This window comes from Poromitra crassiceps (genome assembly GCF_964638095.1).
Source record: "Poromitra crassiceps genome assembly, chromosome: 2".
NCBI classification, from domain to species: domain Eukaryota; kingdom Metazoa; phylum Chordata; class Actinopteri; order Beryciformes; family Melamphaidae; genus Poromitra; species Poromitra crassiceps.
The window spans coordinates 18,149,191-18,175,613 of record NC_139624.1 but is presented as its reverse complement, the minus strand read 5'-3'; the positions used below and the strand labels follow the sequence as shown (position 1 = coordinate 18,175,613).

At 42.7% G+C, this 26,423-nt stretch overlaps 1 protein-coding gene across 1 annotated transcript; it reads left to right on the top strand.

Moving 5' to 3' along the window:
- On the top strand, nucleotides 1-22,759 carry slc35e3 (solute carrier family 35 member E3). The gene is made up of 9 exons (XM_083651760.1): nucleotides 1-205; nucleotides 10,870-11,077; nucleotides 12,636-12,851; nucleotides 14,429-14,539; nucleotides 15,236-15,295; nucleotides 18,876-18,974; nucleotides 19,112-19,194; nucleotides 19,906-19,990; nucleotides 22,255-22,759. The coding sequence occupies exons 2-9, from the start codon at nucleotides 10,892-10,894 to the stop codon at nucleotides 22,354-22,356; spliced, it is 942 nt and encodes a 313-aa protein (XP_083507886.1). The 5' UTR covers nucleotides 1-205; nucleotides 10,870-10,891; the 3' UTR covers nucleotides 22,357-22,759.
- Nucleotides 22,760-26,423: the final 3,664 nt, after the last annotated feature.

Below are 26,423 nucleotides of genomic sequence, written 5' to 3'. Positions count from 1 at the left end.
GCGGTAATGCACCAATAAGCTGGATGCCAACCGCCGTAAAAGAATAAGAAGAAGACTCATATGGCACAGACAGGCTGAGAGGAGAGGACTGTGACTGACAGAAGCTCCAGGCTGCAGCGGGACCTGCTCATTGACCAGGCCGGGACACAGGCTCTGTCTGCCGTGGAGAGACCAGCACAGAGCACGGTACAACTGCTGCTCCTGGGTGAGATATACAGACACAGACACAACTGCTGCTGGGTGAGATAGAGAGACACCACACACACACACACACACACACACACACACACACACACACACACACACACACACACACACACACACACACACACACACACACACACACACACACACACACACACACACACACACACACACACACACACACACACGCTCACACACACACACACACACACACACACACACACACACACACACACACACACACACACACACACACACACACACACACACACACACACGCACACACACACACACACACAGGGGAGCCGAGAAAGAGAGGGGTGGGAGTACCCTGCATCAAGTTTTCTGTTGCGTGGCAGTCAGACAGACGGGTCTTTGAAGCTGCATGCTAGTTGCTTTACTGCTAACAGTTTACTTACTAACCAGTTAAATCTGTGTGTGTGTGTGTGTGTGTGTGTGTGTGTGTGTGTGTGTGTGTGTGTGTGTGTGTGTGTGTGTGTGTGTGTGTGTGTGTGTGTGTGTGTGTGTGTGTGTGTGTGTGTGTGTGTGTGTGTGTGTGTCTGACTGACTGACTGACTGACTGACAGAGCTTCTGTCTGAGTCGGTTTCCTCTTCACAGCTCCAGTCTTCTAAATGAGAAGCCACTCAGCTTATTACAGTGAAGCTAAGCTTAGCCTGAAGCTATCTGACTGACTGAGCTGCTGTAGTATATTTAGTCATTTAACAAGCTGGGATGAGGTCAGCTACGCTAAACTAGCACATCATTAATAAGTTATTAATAATAACTCATTCATTATTTAAACTGGTGACAGGTGATGTGTTCACACTGAGTTATATGTTCCAGTGGTTTGTCAAGGCAGAGAGGCAGCCAAGCTAAGCTAACATGGAGCTAAGCTGGAACAACCATAGCTTCACAGCTATAATAACTCGGTGCATGTGACAGCAGCTGATCCTGGATCAGATAAACTGCTGCTCTAAGTCCAGACAATGAGCTGAGCAAAACCTAGCCTAGTATGTGGCTTTGAAATGTTTCTGTGGCACTTGTAAATACATCTGTATCGCTGATTTAGACAGCTTGGGAGCCAGAGTCGCATGCAAGTCTATGTAGGGAGACGGGACTCTTTCTAGGGTAGCAGCATAGCTAGCCGAAAGAGTTCTGACGGGGCTAAGGCTAAATTAACTTAGAAATACAGTACAAACAGAAACAATGTGCTTAGGCTGTTAAAATAAATATAACGATAAGATACATTTGGCCTCCCTTCCCCCCTAGAGAAAACCCATCTGCATTCAATTAAAGAGACATTTTGGTGACTGCGTCTAGCTGGAGCAAATAATATTTTTCAGGTATTTTATCAGAGTATTGATTATCAGAGTATTGATTAAAGGGCAGAGATAGGCGGGTGCAAAACAATAGAGCACAATCAAAGAATGTGGTGTGGCCGTGCCTCAGATACACTACTGAAGGTGAACATGTCAGCACTGCCTCAGATACACTATCTACTGCAGGTCAACATGTCAGCACTGCTAAAGAGCTGAAGTCAAGTCTGAGCCAATCCACAGTTCAGGGCCAAACCAGGCCAGAGATATAGATATGGTCTTAGATGTTGGATGTGGTAATATGGTGATATGAGACTAGATATGGTCTTAGATGTTGGATATGGTAATATGGTGATATGAGACTAGATATGGTCTTAGATGTTGGATGTGGTAATATGGTGATATGAGACTAGATATGGTCTTAGATGTTGGATATGGTAATATGAGACTAGATATGGTCTTAGATGTTGGATATAGTAATATGGTCATATGAGACTAGCTATATGGTCTTAGATGTTGGATATGGTAATATGCTGATATGAGACTAGATATGGTCTTAGATGTTGGATATGGTAATATGGTGATATGAGACTAGATATGGTCTTAGATGTTGGATAGGTAATATGGTGATATGAGACTAGCTATATGGTCTTAGATGTTGGATATGGTAATATGGTGATATGAGACTAGATATGGTCTTAGATGTTGGATATGGTAATATGGTCATATGAGACTAGATATGGTCTTAGATGTTGGATGTGGTAATATCATGATATGAGACTAGATATGGTCTTAGATGTTGGATATGGTAATATGGTGATATGAGACTAGCTATATGGTCTTAGATGTTGGATATGATAATATGGTCATATGAGACTAGATATGGTCTTAGATGTTGGATATGGTAATATGGTGATATGAGACTAGCTATATGGTCTTAGATGTTGGATATGATAATATGGTCATATGAGACTAGATATGGTCTTAGATGTTGGATATGGTAATATGGTCATATGAGACTAGATATTAGGGGTGGGGGAAAAAATCGATTCACCTAAGTATCGCAATTTTTAATGTCACGATTTTTTGAATCAATCTTTTATTCCAGAATCGATAATCGCAAAAAAAAAAAAAAAAAAATGTTTGGGTGCTTGCAGTCAGGCCACTCACTGAACAGCAGGCCAGGCGCCGCCTACTGGTTTACTAGTGGTTTTATTACTTTATTAGTTAGTCTGAAGTAATAATTACACTTCAGGGTTAAAGTGGGTGCATCTCATTGTAAAATTGGACTTCAAACGGCCCAAATCTGGCTTCAAACGGCCCAAATTTCACGCGCGTCGGCCCATATCGGCCTGGCCTGCTTGGTATCTAATGCCCGGCCTGAATTATGATCCCAGTCCGCCCCTGTTTTTAACTATATCGCCCAGCCCTACTCATGATATATAATATACAGTCTCTAGTGTATGATTACACTTTTCCCATGTTCTAATCTAGTGTAAAAAAATAAACAAAAATCGCAATAAATCGTAATATCGAATCGCAATAATCGTAGAATCGCAATACTTAAGAATCGCAATATAAATCGAATCGGCACCCAAGAATCGTGATAGTATCGAATCGGGAGATAAGTGAATCGCCACAGCCCTACTAGATATGGTCTTAGATGTTGGATATAGTAATATGGTGATATGAGACTAGATGGTCTTAGATGTTGGATATAGTAATATGGTCTTAGATGTTGGATATGGTAATATGGTGATATGAGACTAGATATGGTCTTAGATGTTGGATATGGTAATATGGTGATATGAGACTAGATATGGTCTTAGATGTTGGATATGGTAATATGGTCATATGAGACTAGATATGGTCTTAGATGTTGGATATGGTAATATGGTCATATGAGACTAGATATGGTCTTAGATGTTGGATATGGTAATATGGTCATATGAGACTAGATATGGTCTTAGATGTTGGATATAGTAATATGGTGATATGAGACGAGATATGGTCTTAGATGTTGCATATTGTAATATGGTCATATGAGACTAGATATGGTCTTAGATGTTGGATATGGTAATATGGTGATATGAGACTAGATATGGTCTTAGATGTTGGATATGGTAATATGGTCATATGAGACTAGATATGGTCTTAGATGTTGGATATGGTAATATGGTGATATGAGACTAGATATGGTCTTAGATGTTGGATATAGTAATATGGTCATATGAGACTACGGTAGATCAATCAATCAATCAATCAATCAATCAGTTTAATACATGTCCCAGAAGGGCACTTTGGTTCACATCAGACAGTAGTGGAAATTACAACATCATTACTAATTTGTTTAGTAGTAAAGGCACACTTCAGAATTGAGATACATTATTACTAGTTTGAAAAAGTAATAAAGGCACACTTCAATATTATACAATACATAAACATTTGTTGCATTATGTACAGATTCCAAAAGACCATCTGCTGCCCTCAGCCGGGTCGCCGCGTGCGCAGCGCCACCGTTGCACTAGCTCCTCAAACAACGCAAGTGGCTCGCTGTCATCAGCGCCAGATAGATGTATCGGAGGAAGAGGGGGTGGTGGGGGGGGGGGGGGGTGGATGATGCAAGAGCTGTCAGGGAACAAGGCGGGGGGTTTGGGGGGGAAGAGCTCAGTTGCAGACGAAATATCAGGAGAGTTGCTGCGTCCTTGGCAGTACGGAGTCAAGATTAGAATAAAATGTTTTGGTTGCCTGGAATTCCTTTCAGGTCACACAGACCAGGGTCACACAGACCAGAAAGTCAACAGCAGGTGTCAAGTCTCTGATTCCCAACCAAGTTCATTTCTCTTGTTGCAGATCAGTGGAATTTCCATGATATATCCAGATATAATCCATTTTTCACAGTTCAAATTCACTGACCGCCCATCTCAATTTTCATGACGTCACAGCCTAGGGTCAATCGCTGTAGTCTTCCCGTACCCCGTGCGAAAGATCCGTCTGGGCAGAGGGTGGGGGTTCCCCGGACCCCGCATTCCTCCAAGTTTAGTTGATTTGCGTTGAGAGACCAGCTTAGTAAATCCAATAAATCCATATTTGTCATTTCGAGTAGACGAATGCAAGTTTGCTCTGGGTGTTGTTGCAGGCAGAGGGAAAGAAGGGAGATAAGGGAGAGCGAGAAAGAAAGCGACTGCCTTGTTCAAGTGCTGGATGCACTAGATATGGTCTTAGATGTTGGATATAGTAATATGGTGATATGAGACTAGATATGGTCTTAGATGTTGGATATGGTAATATGGTGATATGAGACTAGATATGGTCTTAGATGTTGGATATTGTAATATCGTCATATGAGACTAGATATGGTCTTAGATGTTGGATATGGTAATATGGTGATATGAGACTAGATATGGTCTTAGATGTTGGATATTGTAATATCGTCATATGAGACTAGATATGGTCTTAGATGTTGGATATGGTAATATGGTGATATGAGACTAGATATGGTCTTAGATGTTGGATATTGTAATATGGTCATATGAGACTAGATATGGTCTTAGATGTTGGATATGGTAATATGGTGATATGAGACTAGATATGGTCTTAGATGTTGGATGTGGTAATATCGTCATATGAGACTAGATATGGTCTTAGATGTTGGATATGGTAATATGGTCATATGAGACTAGATATGGTCTTAGATGTTGGATATGGTAATATGGTGATATGAGACTAGCTATATGGTCTTAGATGTTGGATATGGTAATATGGTGATATGAGACTAGATATGGTCTTAGATGTTGGATGTGGTAATATCGTCATATGAGACTAGATATGGTCTTAGATGTTGGATGTGGTAATATCGTCATATGAGACTAGATATGGTCTTAGATGTTGGATGTGGTAATATCGTCATATGAGACTAGATATGGTCTTAGATGTTGGATATGGTAATATGGTCATATGAGACTAGATATGGTCTTAGATGTTGGATATGATAATATGGTCATATGAGACTAGATATAGTCTTAGATGTTGGATATGGTGATATGAGACTAGATATGGTCTTAGATGTTGGATATGGTGATATGAGACTAGATATGGTCTATGTTGGATATAGTAATATGGTGATATGGCATACCTGTAGTCTTTTCCTGGTTTAAAGGCTACATTACAGTATCAAAGTGACGTCGTTTTCTGAACTTACCAGACTGTTCTCGCTGTTCTATTATTTTCCTTTATCCACTTGTCATTATATCCACATTACTGATTATTATTTATCCAAAAATCTCACTGTGTCAATATTTGGTGAAAGCACCAGTAGTCAGGGAAGGAAACCCTGTATCTGCATTTTAGTGATCACAGTTTGATCACAAAGTGCTTGTTGTGACATCTCATATTTGGCTTTGACTCAACTGAATATGTAGCCCACTTCATACAAAATACAGAGATATGTGTTGTGTGTCGCCATCCAGCCTAAAAATACAGAGATATGATTTTTGGTCAGTGTTGGGGAAGCTACTTTGAAAGCATAGCTTAGGAAGCTACCAACTACTTCACCGTGGAAGTAGCTGAAACCACAGCAAAGCTACCCTGCGAGAAATGTAGTTTAGGAAACTACAAGCTACGCAGAAAAAGTAGCTCAAACTACTTTGTAAAAAAAACATTCAATTGACAATGTACATGTGATAAATAAAATATACTAGCCCAGCCTACAAAAAAGCATAATGCCAGCAAAAATATGCCTTTCAATTGAGTTTATTGACACCCAATACATTCAATGTTATATTTTTTGTTGTTGGAAACAAATCTGGGTTCTTCTGGGTTTTGTTTTATCAGACAAATAAACAGTAGTAAAGACTTGACTGGGATTGGTTAAGGTTAGGGTAAGGATACCAGGGCAACCCAATCAGTTGGCTTTGTGTCAAGAAGGCAAGGCAAGGCAAAGTTTATTTATATAGCACATTTAAAACAACCACAGTTGACCAAAGTGCTTAACATGTAAGCAAATACAAAATATATACATATAAGAAACAGTAAAGCAATGGGCACAAAAACACAGTAGAATGGAGTCGAAGTGACAGCTCAGCTCGAGTTGAAAGCCACAGAGTAGAGGTGAGTCTTTAGTAGCGACTTAAAGGACTCTAGGGACTCGGCAGTCCGTATGTGGACAGGTAAGCTGTTCCACAGACTAGGGGCAGCCACAGCGAACGCTCGGTCGCCTCTGTTTTTTCTCCTTGATCTCGGCACATCTAAGAGCATCTGGTTTGTCGACCTCAGTGCTCTGGATGGAGTATGGATGTGGATGAGATCCGCTAGATAAGAGGGGGCCAGTCCATTTAGAACCTTAAAAGCAATTAGCAAAATCTTAAAAGTGATCCTAAAGCGGACCAGGAGCCAATGTAGCTCAGCCAACACAGGCGTAATGTGGTCGCGCTTTCTTTTCCCAGTTAGGAGGAGCCGAGCGGCTGCATTTTGGACTACCTGCAGTCACTGAAGTGAGGACTGGTCCAGGCCTACATACAAGGAGTTACAGTAGTCAAGTCTGGAAGTAATAAAGGCATGAATGACTTTCTCAAGGTCTTGAGGAGATAAATAGGCCTTGACCTTGGCTAACAGCCTTAGCTGGAAGAAGCTGGTTTTTACAACCGAATTTATCTGTAACAGTACAGTAACGTTAGTTATGCTGCCTTCAAAGCAATCAGGGTGAAAGTAAAAGAGGCAGTCCTCTCAAAGGGGGTTCTGGTTCAACAGTTATGGTCAAATAAAATAAGTATATTCCTTTCATTTTATTGCCCAAAATTGTAGTTTGAGTAGTTAAACTACACAAAAATGACCAAACAGTAGTTTAACTACTTGGCTCACTACGCAAATATGAATGTAGTTGAACTACCAGCAAGCTACTGGAAAATGTAGTTCAACTATGTAGTTCAACTATATGTACTTCACTACTCCCCAACACTGTTTTTGGTCTATATCGATCAGCCCTAGTTGTAACTGTTCAGTAACTTGAAAAATGAAATGAAAAAGAATCATGATGACATCATGGATCCTGCCTAAAAAAAAAGTCATATGATATTTTTGCCATCTCGCCCAGCCCTAGAAAGCAACATCAACTAGAAGATTACACAGTCATAGGGGAGTGTTTGGAAAGTCAGTGTGGTATGCTTCTCTGTGATTAACAACTCAGTCTGACACGGTTTGAATTGCCCCAAAGCGGGAGACTCCACCCACCTGGCACTCCAAAGGTGTTAAAACAAACACAGGATTGTTTCCCTTCTTTTTTTCCCTCCACATCCACTATTTGACGCAGGTCTGCTCATTCATCCCTCACAAGAACAAGGAGTCACAGTTGGCCAATGAGAGCGGTTTTCATACTGGAACATCAAAAGCCTGTCGCTGCCATCTAGTGGCAAGAAAGCTCATACCATGACAATTAATTTGCTGCACTCAGTCAGGCTACATCCTCACTAAAGCTGGAAACATGCTACAACATCAGCCTCGACTTGGAGCCTTGCCGACGGCAGCTAGCTAGATACTCTCCAACGTCAGCTTGACGAGGGGGTCGTGGGGGAGTCCCCAGCAAAATTAGTCAATTGTGTGATTTGACTAGGATTTCAATGACTAGGAGTTAGCCCAAACAGAGAATGTAGTGCATACTGTATACTTGGTCATAGCTTTCGCTCTCTCCCGTTATCTCCCATTCTACATTATAGTATTCTTGCTAGAGGTCGACCGATATTGCTTTTTCAATGGCCAATGCCGATGCCGATCTTTAGAGAGCAGGGCGGCCGATGGCCGATATATAATGCAGATTATTATTTATTTTGTTCATTCGATAAAATACGATTAAAATAAACTCCTCAAAAAAAGTTTGGAAACGTTATTTTGCTCGATTATTTCTCCCCTTTAATAATACCAATTGGTATTGTATTTTATATAGTTGGAAAGCCTGATTAGTCACCTTTACAACGGGGTACAACTTGTAAGGATTGTGCATTCGTGGAATGAGAAACACACAGCTAAACGTGTGGGTAGCGCCCCCAAAAAATGTGCAATATTCTTCTGTTGATATTTTTTTTTAAAGAAATCTAGTAGCCTAGATTTCCATTATCCATTCATGCACATTGAAAATCGAATATAACATTATACTGTAGGCCTACATCTAATATAAGATGTTATCTTATATCAATTATTCTTTTTATTAAATAGAAAAATACATTGGGTTATGCGTTATAGATTTCAGTAGTGACTGGTAGTCTATAGCGAGAGAGCAGTATGTCAGAGAACTCATTCATGCACTGTTCTATACATTAACAATAATAATAATAATAATAATAATAATAATAATGTAACTGTTTAGATTTGCTGTCATTTGATGGGAGAAGTGTGTTTGCAGAAGATGGTGGTGACTGAGGAAACGTAACGTTACAGTAGGCTCATGGGTGCATGAGAAGACTCACATTCAGTGGCGGACTGCATAATCGGGCACGTCGGGCAAATGCCCGGTGGCCTGGCCTGGCCTGGCCTGCCAAATTTTTTTTTTTTTTTTTTTTTTTTTTGCAGGCCGATGCCGATTAATTAAAAATGCCAATAATCGGCCCCAATTAATCGGCCGGCCGATTAATCGGTCGACCTCTATTGCGCTGTTCATGTCAGCTGCGTCAAGTCCATTTTTTTTTAATGCTGTAGAATGTTTCCTGCATAAGGCGTTGGCATGAACGGAGCAGAATGGCAGTATCTGGCTGTGGTTGGACTGTGGGTCTGAGTGTGAAGCAGAGGTCAGGCATGATATCCTGGGTCAATATAAGTTACAAAAAAGATTTCCGACACTGTTTTCATTTCAGAAATAGCTACTGTAAAATAAATATTTGACGGTTTTGAATAATATCAATAAATTAAATTAACGAGCGCTTAAATCGTTCAAAGAAATCTGCAGACACATCAGTTTAAGATCTGTTTTCGAAGCTCAATACTGACGTATTGCGTTTAGTGTTAATAATACTCGGTTTATGAAGTTTATGAAACAGCGAAGATAATATTCACAAATGAGGACCAGTTTTATGGCTTTTGAAGCTTTACCTTAACCACAGACTTTATTTCAGGCATTTAACCAAAATTCCCATCCAAAAATCCCTTTGACGTTTACACGTAAGAGCCTGTGGTATGAGCCGCCATCTTGCTGTGCCTTCTCCAGTTTTTCTTCCATGGGCTGGAAGTGCAGACTGATCTGTGCAGCCAAGCAGAATGTGAGCAGTGTTCTGTTCCCTCTACCATGTTCTTTCACCAGCGGGTTCCCCCCTGTTGTACCTGTCCTGGGTCATAGTGTAGTGTAGTCTAGTGTAGTGTAAAAGTCTAGTGGAGTCTAGTGTAGTGTAAAAGTCTAGTGGAGTCTAGTCTAGTGTAGTGTAAAAGTCTAGTGGAGTCTAGTCTAGTGTAGTCTACTAAGTCTAGTGTAGTGGAGTCTAGTGTAGTGTAGTGTAGTCTAGTCTAGTCTAGTGTAGTCTAGTCTAGTGTAGTGTAGTGTAGTCTAGTCTAGTGTAGTCTAGTGTAGTGTAGTCTAGTGTAGTAGTAGTAGTGTAGTCTAGTCGTTGAGTTGCACAGATTGACTTTTCTATAACAGTATGTGCTTAGTTTGCACCATTTATTTCTCTATCAAAGTACTATTATTTAATGTAATGTTTGTTTGTAGTGTCTGTAACTTTGTGCTGCTTTTCTTGGCCAGGTCCCCCAAAAACTAAATATGTAATTTCAGTTATACTTAAGTACTTACTTAAGTACTTATATAGTGTATACTATATTAGTATACTTAAGTACTTACTTACTTACTTAAGTAACGTTACTCTCTGCTAGAACATTTGCATATAGCCATCTTGTGATCTTAAAATACACTACCAGTCAAGAAGGCTTGCCACTACCATTTAGAATAATATACAGTAGTAAAGAAAGACATCAACACTACCTTTTATAAAATAACACAAATGGAATAATGATGTGACCAAAAAGTCAACCAAATCGAAGCTTCTTATCTGATCTTATATCTTATATTCATATATTTTAGATTGAAATTAGCCACCCTGACTCCATGACATTTTTATTTTGAAGCAGCGGGGGGCACTGCTGCTAAATGTATACAGAGGAAACCCTGAGGTCAGGTGACGTTCACCACTGTGAAACAATCAGCACATCACTTCTCCCAGCACTGTTCTCTCTTCATTCACCCTCTATCTCGCTCGACCACCGCTCTCTCTCTCAGGGAGGAGGGGCCAACTTTGAATGCTGTGTGTTTACAAACAGCAACTGACAATTCCCCCTGCACAGTATGGCTTTAACTTTAACTTTCTGTTTTCCCAGCTAGGCTAAGCTAGCTGGTAGCATGGCGGCTGTGTCGGAGATGCTGTGGGCTAACCGGCGCATCGCGGTCGGCCTGCTGGTCAACCTGCTGTCCTCCATCTGCATCGTCTTCCTCAACAAGTGGATCTACGTCCACCACGGCTTCCCCAACCTGACGCTAACGCTAGTCCACTTCACTGTCACCTGGCTGGGCCTGTGGATCTGTCAGGTTAGCATACTATACTACTATATAACCCTAACGCTAGTGCACTTCACTGTCACCTGGCTGGGCCTCTATGGCTCTATCAGGTTAGCATACTATACTAATATACATACTACTATAGAGCACTGCAGGAATGAGTCCAGAAGTAGCATGTTGGATCTTCAGGGGAAAAGTGAATGAGGTTTTAGAATGCAGATTTCACTTGAATGCATAAAATAAGGTCTGTGGTTAATACAAATTTATGGGAGTGGTAATTTGTGTTCAGCAGGATAATTTTCACAAACGTGAATCAGTATTATGACTTTTGAAACGTATGCAAATGCATTCTTTTAAAAACATTTTTTATTTTCAGAAAACGCTTCAAAAATCATAAAAGTGATTCACGTTTGTCAAGATTATCCTGGTGCTGAACACAATTAACACTCCCTTAACCTTTTGTTAACCACAGACCTTATTTTATACATTTATGCATTTAAGTGAAATCCCGATTCTAAAACCCCATTCACTTTTCCCCTGAAGCACCAAAATGTCAGGGTAGCATGCACTACTATACTATACATACTACTATAATATATATAATACATACTACTGTTTTGTAAGTACACAATAGAGAGCCAAAGTCACGCCCACTTCCGGGTTAGGCATACACACCAAGAGATTTCAGACGCCATTTATTTTCCTATAGACATTTCGTAAAATGCTTTTATAAATAGTATTACTTTACTACGTATGGTTACTCGTGCCGCGCCACTAATCAAGCTAGCAACCAATAAAAACGTCCCTTTAGTTTGTCAGTGGAAAACGTGTGTGCAGGAAATTGACTTAAAAGTTCCAAGCAAATTGACAGTATCAAGCCTATTGCTGCCTTCCAGGCAACTGGGGCCTTCGGATTTTCTGGCCTTCTATTAGGAAAAGTGCGCTGGAACGGCACTCAAAGTGGGAGCTCCGACTTGAAAACTGGGAGAAAAAAATCTACCCCCACTAGGCTGGGAACCAGTTGTCTGACGTCACACAACAATGGCCGCAACATGGAGTATGTAGTCCAAAGTATTAAGTGCCTAAATAAAATGTATAATAGAGTCTGTTACATTATGTGTCATTGCTGCTCCTCATTTTCATTTAAATGTGTAAGGAGGGTGCTCTGCTCGTTGTTAAGCTGTCTTGCTATTTGCCAAACAAAAAAAAGTTTGTCGCGGTCCGCCATGTTTCTTGGTTGCATTTTGCCTTTGTGCTCTGGAATGCTTTGAAGGTGGGGGGTGGGACCTTTCCACTGGGAAACACCCACGTCCCAGGTGTCTGGAAGGCAGCATATGGTCAAGCTGCTCCGGGATGCAGAAACCAAAAATCCATAGTGCAGGAACAGGCCATCAGAGGGCGCTGTGGGAATGACAGAGCCGCCCTTCTCCTATTAGTCACTGTACCATCAACATGATTAAAAGGCTGTTATATTATTAACGTTGAAAAAAGTGACATCATAGGGCTTTAACTAACATGTTTTGTTCACACCTAGTTTGAGTTGAGTTTTAGTGAACTATAATAATAATAACTGTGTGATCTCTTCCAGAGGTTGGATGTGTTTGCCCCTAAGAGCCTGCAGCTCTCGCGCCTCCTCGGCCTGGCCCTGAGCTTCTGTGGCTTTGTGGTCTTCACCAACCTCTCCCTGCAGAACAACTCCATCGGCTCCTACCAGCTGGCCAAGGCCATGACCACTCCAGTCATCATCCTCATCCAGACCACCTTCTACCACAAGAGTTTCTCCACCAGGATCAAACTCACTCTGGTACACGCACACTCACACAGATGGCGCATTTCGACCACATAGTACCGTCTCTACTCGACTTGCTTTTGGTAGTTAGTAAGTAAGTAAGTAAGTAAGGCTTTATTCATATAGCACCTTTTAAAACAACCCATGGATTGAGCAGATCTGACAGATTGGGGGAGTTGGTTCCAGAGGGCTGGGGGCTAAAACAGCAAAGGCACAGTCACCTTTAGTCTTTTCCCCGATTTCTTTTATCCCATATTAGTGCTAATTTTTTTATTTATTCATCCTGGTTGCTGCTCCACCCTCTGCCGATCTGGGCAGAGCCAAAACTGGCTCCATGCTTCCTCCGAGACATGGGCAGTAGCCAGCCGCTTCTTTTCACCTGACAGGGGAAACTTCACCGGTAGGACATAGCACGTGGGAGGATCACACTATTCCAACCAGTTCCCCTCCCTCCGAACAGGCGCCCCTAACGACCAGAGGAGGCACCACTTCAGCGACTAGGATATTGCATGTTTTGGTGTGGGGTTCCTATTAGGGATGTTCATCAATTTTCGATAATCGATAATTGATCGTTGAGGAATGAATTCGATCACGTGGATCATTTTTTTTTTTTTTTTTTTGCGGACTAGGAATTGGCTGGAATTCGTTCCTCCTCGCCCCACTCCATTGCACAGCCGACTAACGTGAGGTGGAGCTTCATATAGTCTCTAGTTTTCTGGCTGGGCACGGGCCTTTGTGCCAACAAAACTGTTTTAAACATGGGGAATTCACACCTGACATGTTTGTTTACCGGGCCACAGCGCTAGTGTCTGATATTCTTACTACACAGCGGCATCTCCATTATAGCTGGCCGAGAACGCGCAACGTTATTACCAGACCAGAGTAAAAAAATATATATATATATATATATATATATATATATATATATATATATATATATATATATATATATATTATTATTATTATTACGCTATCGATAATCGATAATTGATCGTTAATTTTCCCGAATTTCGATTATGGAAATTGTTCAAAATGAACATCCCTAATTCCTATATGAAGGAAACCCCCAGGGGGCACGGGGAGAACATGCAAACTCCACACAGAAAGGCCCTTTTGACGACCCCACCCGGGCGGCGGGCACTCGAGGACATGCGGACGGGCACGCACTCCTTCAGCGCTCACAGCGTCCCAGGTGGGAATCGAACTCAGGACCTTCTAGCTGTGAGGCGACAGCGCTTACCACTGCGCCACCGTCACCTTTAGTCTTATAGGGAGCAGAGAATAGATCAATAGTATATAGTAGCTATAGTATACACAGTGTTGGAAAATTGGCGCAAATTCCGACAGCAAAGAAGCGTGACTGAGTGGGGTAGGGCAGAGGACAGTCGGGGTCGATCTTGCCAACACAAGAAGGAAACAAAGTTGTCACAGTCATTGGAGGATGACACAGGAAACAGGAAGAGAGGGATTTAGACGTCTGTTGATCGTGCTAAACAGAAACCGAGGTTGGATTTATTATTACTATTAATCAAGCTAGAAAAATAGATTGATCAGTAACTTTTTCTCTCTGTCTGTCTCTGCCTGTCTCTCAGGTTCCTATAACATTAGGGGTGATATTGAACTCGTACTATGACGTGCGTTTCAACCTGCTGGGCATGCTGTTTGCATCGCTGGGTGTTCTGGTGACATCTCTGTACCAGGTGGTGAGTAAAACAAGTCATCAGTGAGTAAAACTACTCATCAGTAGGGGTGGGGGGAAAGATCGATACACCATAGTATCGCGATATTTTGCCTGACGATATTGTATCGATATTTGGACGCCAAGTATCGATATTTATAAAAATAAAATAAAAAAATTGCAGGCCATGCCATGCCAGGCCACCGGGCATCTGCCCGAAGCGCCCGATGTTACAGTCCGCGCCTGCAGTGGCGTATTGAGTCCAGAGAAGCCTACGTGGGGGGCAAAAAAAAAAAAAAAAAACTGCATGTTTTACTTCCGGTGAGGTCAAGGAAAAGGTAGGAAAGGGAGTTAGACAATATATCGAAATATCGCGATATTCAATATCGCAATACTATCGTATCATGACTCAAGTATCGTTTTAGTATCGTATCGTGGGCATCTGGTGATTCCCACCCCTACTCATCAGTGATGGAAACAATACAGTAACGTTACACACTGAAGTTGTGTCACTTGACTGATAAAGTTAAAGTACTGCTATAAAAAATCTTCTCTCTCCACACCATCTCTCCCCCCATCTCTCTCTCTCGCTCTCTCGCTCTCACACACACACACACACACACACACACACACACACACACACACACACACACACACACACACACTCTCTCTCTCTCTCTCTCTCTCTCTCTCTCTCTCTCTCTCTCTCTCTCTCTCTCAGTGGGTGGGGGCTAAACAACACGAGCTCCAGGTGAACTCCATGCAGCTGCTGTACTACCAGGTGAGCTCATAGACCGTATAATAAATATGGACGTAACCTCTGTGACGGCACCCATTAGTTTGTGGACTCATGTTTTGAAGCCTCGAGGTTGGCATTCTGACCGTCGCCATCTTGGTTATTTGGAGCCAGAGGTTATGTGAATTTGGATGAGAAGAGCCGCAGCTTCGCCTACTATTGGTCCATGATTGGCGAGCTGTCAATCACAGACCAAAGCATAGTCTGCTTTATCGTCTATTGGCCCATTTCCACCGCTGGTATCAACGCGGCCCCGCCCAGCTCGTCTCGCTTTTTTGTCTCATTCCACCGATCAAAAACGGGGACAGCCCGGGTTGTATTGGGGTCGAGTCGTGCTACTTTTCGTACCTGCCTCGTCAAGGTTCTATTCTGTGAACCCGGGTTCATGCGGTGACGTGAAAACATTGTAGACGACTGATTGGCCACTGGCCAGGCAGAATCGTGTTTACTCTGTCTATCCTACTGACTGTCAATGCAATGCTGCATACCAGTTTAGTGGTGCTTACCATCTCTTCTGTTATGCTTTTCCATCAGTCTTTTGTGTTGCCTCTGGTGAAATAAAATCGTGGTGGTGGTTGCAATTGTCCAAAAGTCCGCTGCTCAGAAAGCGCTTGTAGTTGAGTGCTGCGTCGGCTCCGCTAGGCCGCAGGCGGGGCTCTGGTGAAGCCGCGGTCTTGCCTGGTGAAAGGCCGCCGGGGTACAGGCTTCACTCTAGCGCAACCCCCGTCCCTCGCGCCCATCCCTCGCGCAGCGCATGTGAGTTTTGACTAACAACAAAGTGATATCCATTCTCCTGGCCGATTGTCACATTTGCCCATGTACACTGTAGGTCATTTAGAGGCACCAGTATTTCATAAACAGTTTAAAAGTTCTGTGTATGGATTTAATTGTAACGTTATCTTATAGCCTACTTCGGAATATGGGTGGAGGGCAGATATGCGGTCGCTATGACGACCAGGTGTGGGCGGGGGCAGATGACCAGCGGTGGAAGCAAAACGTCCATCGGGTTGAAACACACACACACACACACACACACACACACACACACACACACACACACACACACACACACACACACACACACACACACACACACACACACACACACACACACACAAATCACCAAAATCCAATTTCTTTGTTTTTTCATTTTTTTTCATATCAAAAGACAACCATGCTGAGTTCATTCATAATAACCAGTGTTTCCCCTAGAAACATTTTCAGGCCTGGAGGGATTTCGAAAACGTACCCCGACCGCAACGGTGGGGGCCCTCGCTGGTGACGCTAAACTTTTAGCTAACCTGTTCGCATCTATGTTCACAATGGCATCCCAAGTATCATCATACTATTATGGCATGTGAAGCGAACAGTTGTATTATGGGATGTGCGTTTCCCAGGCAACGACACGTGTTGACACGTTTTGGAACAGCGCTGCACACTGGCACAATGCTCCAAAAAGCAAAATGCTTATTGTTTTGAATGATTTGGCATCTTCTATTACTGTCAACACTGTCAACACCCAGTATTGTTGTATTGTAATAATATGCCATAAAGGTTTATTGAATTTTTTTTTTTTTGCATTTTTTTTTCTTGCCTGGCGGGCCTGCTAGGCCTGTAGAATGGGAGGGGAAACACTGATAATGATATCTACAGTTTGCTGACATCAGGTAGCACTATCAAATTTCAACTCCATTTCAACCAATCATACGACATGACAGCTGTCAATCAATCTTCATGGCTAGGAGAAAACTCTGAGCAGGCAACATGGGTAGACTATTTTAGCCCATAAATGTTAATAGACTTGGCCAATAATTATGTAACATACAAAATCAACTGAATGGCAATGTCTTTATGTAAGGTAGACTGCAAAAGGACATGTAACTGGCTCGTTAATTCGCATTCCAGGGATATTGTTATTTACCGTGCCTCATTGGACGCTTCAAGGCGGGCAGCCAGCACTCTCCCTCGGCTTAGAAACGACTATCCGCCCGGAGTCAGCCGGCCACCCGGTCCTCTGCTCTGAGGCTCGGGCAGTGAGCCAGCCAGCGAATACGCACTCCACAGGGCTGTATTTACATTATACTGTGTTTGTACATGGACTGTTATTGAAACGCCACCGGTAGGTTTCAGGTTTGTCTGGTCAAATACATTATTTTACGGTGCCGAGTGAGGACTGCTCTCTCGTGTTGCTCCGACCGAGGCACAGATCACTCGCCTGCTTACATTCAGTCACTCAGTCAACTCTGCGTCATTATGGATCCCACTCGCAATGGGGGCAGAACAGTCTGCATGGGCGCCTGCCTGGCCACTCCTGGCGCTTGAATGCTGCATAGGGCGTGTTCTGCCCTCAAGGCCAGTGGGATCCATAATAACGCGTCAACTCCAGGCCCTAATCCCAGACATGCCCACTTTCCACCAGTCAAATCAAACTCCTCCACATGCTATGCCCCGCCTCTCTACCCTGGTTCAGCTCGGAATACGTCACGATAAAGAATCACAGACGCCAGAATCCCATTTCACCTCGACTTTAAAGTGGAACTGAACCTGTTGGTCACGTGTATAATGAGTCCTTTTCAGACTGAAAACATAGTTTGTCTAAGATGACAGGTTGAGAGGCGGGTCATAGTATCATGTCGATGATTTTATTTGACAATGGGCTTTGGCCAATCATGGCGTGTTCCACCCCCAAATCCAGTGGGATTCAGCGTGTTGTCGTGCTACGCGAGTGGGATCCGCGGAGTACCAGGCAGGTAGCTGCTTCGTGCGGAGGGAGTGGACAATCCGATGAATGGGTGCTGCCCGCCCGCCTGGAATCTCCGAGGGGCGACCCCTGACAACCACGCTCTCAAACGCTCTCAAGCGCGCGCCTTTTACGCTATTTCTGTAAATACGATATCCCTGGAATGCGCGTTTTAACGAGCCAGTTACATTTCTTTGCATTCTTAGAGATTATAGTTTTTGTTTGTTGTTCATGTTTCTAACAATTGGCCAAGTTAGTAGTTAGTTTATGCGATAGGAATTCTGCCAGATGACAGGCACTAGGTGCCATTTTCTACGTCATTTGGAAGAGAAAATTATCCAGAAATGAAGATTTGATTGACAGCTGCATGTCGTGATATGATTGGTTGAAATGGGGTAGAAATTTGATAGTACTGGGTGACGTTAGCAAACTGTAAATTACTGCTGAAATCTTGAAAAACGAACTTTTGATGTGAAAAAGTGTGAAAAACGAAAGAAATTAGATTGTTGTGATTTGTTTTGCATACATTATTAAATAGGTGCACTGCATACCCAGGTATTTGAACTAAAAGAAAAGAAAAGTCATTCTTAGGTTCAGCTCGATTTTAAGTGACTTCCGCATTGGCTTCACAAACGGAGCTAGGAGCTAGCCCACTGTTTGGGACACACGCCAGTTCCTATGGTTATCAGAAATGATGTGATTGGATGAAATCTTTGGAGGGGTGGAGACTAAACATGAGAAATACAGTAGAATCCGCACACTGAAAATAAACTCAACCGGGAGTTTATTCTGATGTGTGCGCTAAACATGTCTCGCCTCTCTCAGGCTCCTCTGTCGGCGAGCTTCCTGCTCTGTGTGGTCCCCGTGTTCGAGCCCCTGACCGGAGAAGGAGGCATCTTTGGCCCTTGGTCTCTGCCTGCTGTGGTGAGAAGCACGCATGCGCGCACACACACACACACACACACACACACACACACACACACACACTCACGCACACACACACATATATACACGTTGTCGTCTGGTTGCCATGGTAACAATGTTGTGGTCTGGTTGCCTAGGTGATGGTGCTGTCGTCGGGCGTGGTGGCCTTCCTGGTCAACCTTTCCATCTACTGGATCATCGGAACCACCTCAGCTGTCACGTATCCTCCCCCGGAGTCATTGTCCCCAACCCCCCCCCCCCCCCCTCCCCACACACACACACACACACACACACAAAGGCCACATATACACACATACACACACACGCCACGTGTCCTCACACACACACACACACACACACACACACACACACACACACACAAAAGCTTGTTAGCAGCTATGAGCTAAAGCTAATACCTAAAATAGACTAGCACAACACAGAGGCTTCCCAACTATGGTTCAGAGCCGTGAAAGCTGCTACTCTTTACCAAACCTTTAAGTGCGAGTAAATTACATTATGTCAGACTTCTCTTGTACATTAGTCATGGAAAATGATAACCAGGTGAGTTTTCCTTTTGTATCAAGCAGCAAAAACGTTGTAGCATCACCTATTTGAGTTAATTAGCCCTACTTAACATCACGTCCTGTGATGGGACTATTGTGCATGTGCACATCACCATGACAATGCTGAAACCATATATCGTGCAGCCCTAGTTCTAGGGGTCCCACAGGGTTCGACAGGGGTTCTAGGGGTCCCACAGGGTTCTACAGGGGTTCTAGGGGTCCTACAGGGGGTACGATGGGAAAATGCTACTAAGTTGATGTTTGTAAGCTTGAATTCAGGACGGACTGAAGCTGGTCTGGGTTAAAGCTGACAGTGAATCAGGAAGTGATGTTGTTGTTGTTGTTGTTGTCCTGACCCCAGTCTGCAGCTACAACATGTTTGGTCACTTTAAGTTCTGCATCACTCTGGTTGGAGGATACCTGCTGTTCCAGGACCCGCTGTCAGTCAACCAGGTGAGCAAAGTCCCGCCCCTCACCTTCAAGCCCTGCCCCTCACCTTTAAGCCCCACCTCTAACCTCCAACCCCCACCCCTCAACTTCAAGCCCCGCCTCTAACCTCTAGATCTCCGCCTCTAACTTAGTAGTAGGAACTATTGTCTTTCAACCAAACTACACCCGCTGCACTAGCTGCTAGCTAGTGGAAAGAGACATTGCTGCTATAGAGGTCAACAGTCACGTGACATTGTGACGTCACCGTGCGTTCCAGAAGAGAATTTCACCCTTCATTTTTCTTCTCAGTCACTTTTCAAAAAAATCCTTATCTAAAGAGTTTTAAGCCTGGAACCAAGCCAAGCGGCCAGCTAGAGAATCGTGACCATAAAACATTTGATTCAAAGTTGAAAAAACGTTGCGGGGAAAAAGTGCTGGGTACAAGAGTGAGGAGACTACTCATCCCATAATCCATTCCGGCATTTCCGGCCAATCGGATCAGCGAATGATTGAGTGATGTGAGAGCACTGACATCACTCAATCATTCAAGACCTGTGGTCTTGAATGGTGCCATTGCAGCTATTGGCTCCATGGCTAACGTTATCCTAGATTTTTATTTATTTTATTTAACCAGGAAGGTCCCATTGAGATACAATATCTCTTCTGCCAGGGAGTCCTGGTCAAGATGGGCAGCAAAAATAAAAAAAATACAAACGGGGACAAATAATACCACAAAATACATACCAAAACACAACACGCAAGCACAAAACATAAGGATTAGAGGCTAAAAAGAAACACGGAACATAATGGAACATGTCACTCGCAATGACATTGTTGTGTAAAAACGGATGACTTTTGAAACATGTCAAGAGAGGGTAGAGATTCCATGTTTAGTACATGTTGAAGCTCATTCCAGGCCTGCAGTGCATGAAAGGAAAAGGATGATTTACCTAGCTCTGTTCGGGTGGTTGGGGCCAGGAGAATAATTTTCTCTGATGACCGAGTGTTGTGGCGATAATTTATGTCCACAAACTAGATATATTCTGCGATAATTTACCCAGTAAAGCTTTTAAAATAAAAACTCACATTTTCTCCTAAACACAGAGAAGTCCATTGAACCATTTCATATAAGTGAGGACGTGTGCGGAAGCTTGCATCAGTTACAAAGCTTAAAGCAGCATAATAGACTACATCCGGTTAAAAAGATGCATTTCTGTACATTCATGTGAATGTGCGTTGAAAGCAATCACTCGTAATGGTTAATGTAACATACTGTACTTTCAGTCACAAACCAGGACACATTTTATGACTTTTGAAGCGTTTTATGAAAATAGCGTTTTACATTTCAAAAGTCATAACAGTGGTCCTCCTTTGTGAAGATGATCTTGCTGAACACAAACTTTTTTTTCTAACTTCACAAACACAAACCACAGACCTTATTATTTCATGCATTTAACCGAAATCCCCATACAAAAATCCCACCGCCTTTTACGTGTAGTCTGTCTATCTCCTCCTCTCAGGTGATGGGCATCCTCTGTACTCTCTCTGGTATCTTGCTCTACACTCACTTTAGTCTGTCTGTCTCTCCTCCTCTCAGGTGATGGGCATCCTCTGTACTCTCTCTGGTATCTTGCTCTACACTCACTTTAGTCTGTCTGTCTCTCTCCTCCTCTCAGGTGATGGGCATCCTCTGTACTCTCTCTGGTATCTTGCTCTACACTCACTTTAGTCTGTCTGTCTCCTCCTCTCAGGTGATGGGCATCCTCTGTACTCTCTCTGGTATCTTGCTCTACACTCACTTTAGTCTGTCTCTCTCCTCCTCTCAGGTGATGGGCATCCTCTGTACTCTCTCTGGTATCTTGCTCTACACTCACTTTAGTCTGTCTGTCTCCTCCTCTCAGGTGATGGGCATCCTCTGTACTCTCTCTGGTATCTTGCTCTACACTCACTTTAGTCTGTCTCTCTCCTCCTCTCAGGTGATGGGCATCCTCTGTACTCTCTCTGGTATCTTGCTCTACACTCACTTTAGTCTGTCTCTCTCCTCCTCTCAGGTGATGGGGATCCTCTGTACTCTCTCTGGTATCTTGCTCTACACTCACTTTAGTCTGTCTGTCTCTCTCCTCCTCTCAGGTGATGGGCATCCTCTGTACCCTCTCTGGTATCTTGCTCTACACTCACTTTAGTCTGTCTGTCTCTCTCCTCCTCTCAGGTGATGGGCATCCTCTGTACCCTCTCTGGTATCTTGCTCTACACTCACTTTAGTCTGTCTGTCTCTCTCCTCCTCTCAGGCGATGGGGATCCTCTGTACTCTCTCTGGTATCTTGCTCTACACTCACTTCAAGCTGTCTGAGCAGGAGGAGGGGAAGAGTCGTCTGGCTCAGCGCCCGTAGGCCCGCCCACCTGTCAATCAACTCCTGCCATTGGCCCGGAGTGTGGAGGATGGCTTTTTTTTAGAGATATATTTTTTATTATGAAATACATTTTTGTAGGAAAATAAAAAACTGTGACGTCACATCGGCTGCTTCCGGTTTCTGTCGGAATCACTGCTGTCTGCCACCGGATTGGACAATCTGGATCACGAAACTGACCAATGAAAACTGGAATACAGAGCCAAAGTCACGCCCTCTTCCGGGTTCAACATACCCCCTAAGGGATTTCATTCCCCATTCATTTTTCCATAGATGTTTTGTAAAATCCATATAGAAATCATTTTACTTGGTCAAGCGATAAAAAAAAAAGTCTGATTAAATTTTGTGTGTGTGTGAAATGTTCTATGGTCTCGCCTGAAATATAGCTGAATCATTTAGTTTGACCAAGTAAAACTATTTTTATAAGGATTTTACGAAACGTCTTTGGGAAAATGAATAGCGAATTAAATCTCTTAGGTCGTATGCCGAACCCGGAAGAGGGCGTGACTTCGGCACTCTATAGACAGTGATGTCATCACAGAGGAGTGGCGTTGTCCCGGCTGCATCCAACATGGCCGCCCTGCAAGGAGGGAAGAGTGTCGGCAAAGACCTTACTTCGATAAGAACCAAATCCTAATAGGTTGTTCCATTGCAGCATGGGCGACACCATATTTCTTGGCAACACTCGTCCTACTTGGCCTCTGATTGGCTGTGAGTGTTCCTTGCTGTTGTCCCATTGGTGTAAAGAGGCGTTTTCAGACCAAAACGGCGACAGCACTGTTTAGGGCTGAGTATCGGTACTCCATACCTTTATGGTATTATTGACTGAAATAACCTAGTACCAAGTACTATATAGTATTGAAACTTTTCCAGTCAAATGATACCTGCATTCAATCTTTTTTGGACAGATCTAGAACAAAGTGAATATTTGTATGGTTTTGCTCTCAGCCAATCACCGCAGCGTTCTTTGATTTAATTTGAATGTGTTGTGTGATTGGCCCACGACCGCAGCAGCTACAACCCAGTCTGATGGTGAAGAGTGTGATGTGATGGAGTTGGCAGTAGGGGGCATTAGGGGGAAAAGGGCATTGAATGAAATACTCTATTGGTATCTGTATCTGTCAGTGGTTCCTAAACTGGAGTAGGTGGAGGTACTACAGGGGGATCTTGAGAGAAATGAAAAAATGTAAGAATAAATCATGAAAATGAATTTAACGTTAAAATAAATCTGCTCATGAGGAGGCACTAACTGAACCTCTTTGACTCCCATTTCTTATTTTGTAATGTTATATTCTTCCAAAGGTGGGTTTTCATTGCGTCATTATGCACTTTTGATGTTTTCTAAGCAAGCTGTTGTAGTTGCCGGGTAAAAGGGGTACTTGCATTCAGAAATAAGGGAAAGGGGGTACTGAAACCAAAAATGTTCAGGAACCACTGTTCTAATGAAAAGAAATGTATCATATCATCTTGATGTGGACTCACTATCCAGCTAAAGCTTTTTGTTTTATGTTGCCATGCCCATGGCCATTTCATATTGATCGCTAATGTTAGCGAGTTGGCTAGCGAACTGATGTAGCGAACAAACCCAGCATGTTTCACGTCACATCAGCCAAAGTGGATCAACATAATTCCATAAGTTAACTGAATACTACTTTGTTTCCAACCATAGGTTGACCAAAGCTAGTTAGCAGCTAACATGGCAAAATGTGACTCGGATTGGGTGGTGACAAGGAGACGAGATCTCTCTCCATTTATTCTTAATGGGAATGAGATTTAGACTTTTTTTTATTTGAGCTTAATAAATCCATGACAAATGACGGAAACTTGAAGAAGTTGTTTTATATCTTAACATTTAGTTTGTTGTGAAATGTGCCCAGTTTAAGTTTTCTATTTTATCTTATTTTTTAAAGTTTAGAACCTTACATTTCATTGGACAAAACTCCACAGTTAGCTGTGATTAGCAACCATGCTGCTTGCCTGACCTGAGCTTCTGATTGGTTCAGCGTTTAAGACTTTATATTGGAGACAGAATAAAATGAGTTGCTGAGAATAATTTTGACTTTTTCTGTCTCTACACCCATACTGTGTGTGTGTGTGTGGGGGTGTGTGTGTGACACACACTCAACACTGTGTCAATAAAGCTTCAGGGCTCCTTCACATTCCAGCTGAAAGGCACCACTGTACTCACACACATGTTGACACACACACACACACACTGTAATCACACACACACACACATACATCTATATTCATATACGCTACATTCCTCCCACCACAGCCTGTGTGTGTGTGTGAGGCTCCAGTTTAAAAATAATCTCCACATTCCTGTTGACCAACATTTTTTTTTTGTCTTGACTGAATAGGAAAACTGTTAACTTTAGTTTAAAGTTTACTCACACACACACACACACAGTTGATAGGGGCTTTACTGGCATGAGAAATGACAACAAATGTGTGTACAAAGATACTAACTAGAATAAAGAAATAACAGAACTGTGTAACATTGCAATCAAATACTTCCTATATTATGATATCAACACTCCAGGTATGCACTTTTGTCTAACTGTCTGTATACTCACCTGTCTCTCTCCCTGCACCTTGTAGGTTACATGTAGGCTATCCGACACAATTCTAACATGCATAATAACTAATAGAAGACACTCGATCACCTTCACCCCCCATACTGTCACACTACCAACAACCAATTTTCAATATGCTAAAGGTGCCACACTATGGAACACATATCTATGTTGCCAAACATGCACCATCTCTTAACTCATTTAAATCCAAGCTTAGAATATCTGATGAGTCACACATAGCCCTCATACATCACACACATCTCTGCCATTTCAACTGTCTATATAAGTACTCATTTTGATCGATTTTTGTTTTTCCTTTTTTGTTCCTTGTATTTTTGTTGTAAAAAAATACAGATAGGCCTATAAAAAAATAGAAAACATCGCAGTTAAAATTTATATAGCCTATCTAATATATCTCTCACACACACCGCACGCACCGCACCGCACACACACACACAGGAGGGACGCACGCGTATGGGAAGCAAAGAGGACACTGTACCTAGACCTGAGTTTTATGTGTGTGTAGTCCAGGCCCGTAGCTAGCCTGGGTAAACCCAGCCCCCACGTGACCTGCTCTCTCAGTTCCCAGTCACTATCTACTACATAGTGACTGAGAACAGGTCTGAGAGCAGGTCACGTGGGGGATGGGTTTACCCAGGCTAGCCCGTAGCTACCATTGAGGACACCGAGGTCATGACCTCGGTACCCCCGAGAGATAACTCACAACATTCAGATTTTGCATTGAGGCTAGATTGGGGCTAGACTTTGGGGACAGTTCTATTGAAGTGAATGGGTAAGTAACTCCCCTGTAAAGTGATGTTTGTGTAGATTGGTGTGAGACTATCATGTGGTGTGACAGTTTTTTTTTGTCACTTCATACGATTTATTAGTCATGTCTTGCATTTTATAACTAATAGCTACATTTAATGTATGTTTTGACCTTTTTAACACTTTTTCCATGTCTATAATCACATGAAAAAAGATTCATACTTACTCCACTCAGGGAAGTCCATACTGCCCTACTCCATTTGTCACACTTAGTGCATGCTTACCTCCTACCACTGTCCTATTTAAATGTTAAATGCATATAATGCATGTTATTGTATTGATACATTGTGGTTAGGTGTGGTTCAACATATGGTGTGACACTATATAATATGGCGTGACAGTCAAAATTGGCAATAAAGGTGACAATAAAAAAGTTTTTTAGTGATAAATCATAAAAATCCCAATGGAACACAATGGAAAATAGTGCAGGAGTCACACGCATTTTGTTCGATTTATAACTGAGTTTGTCAGAATCTTATATATAAATTTGGCAATGTGGACTCTGTCTGTTTGTTTCTCTGTCTGTTTCATGAATTTTGTCCAGCCACAGCTATGCCGTTTTTATGTGCGATCGCGCTGAAACTTTCAGGTGGTGTAAAGAGCACCCGTGCGGGTGACCTGACGGAGCCTGTTTTTTTAATT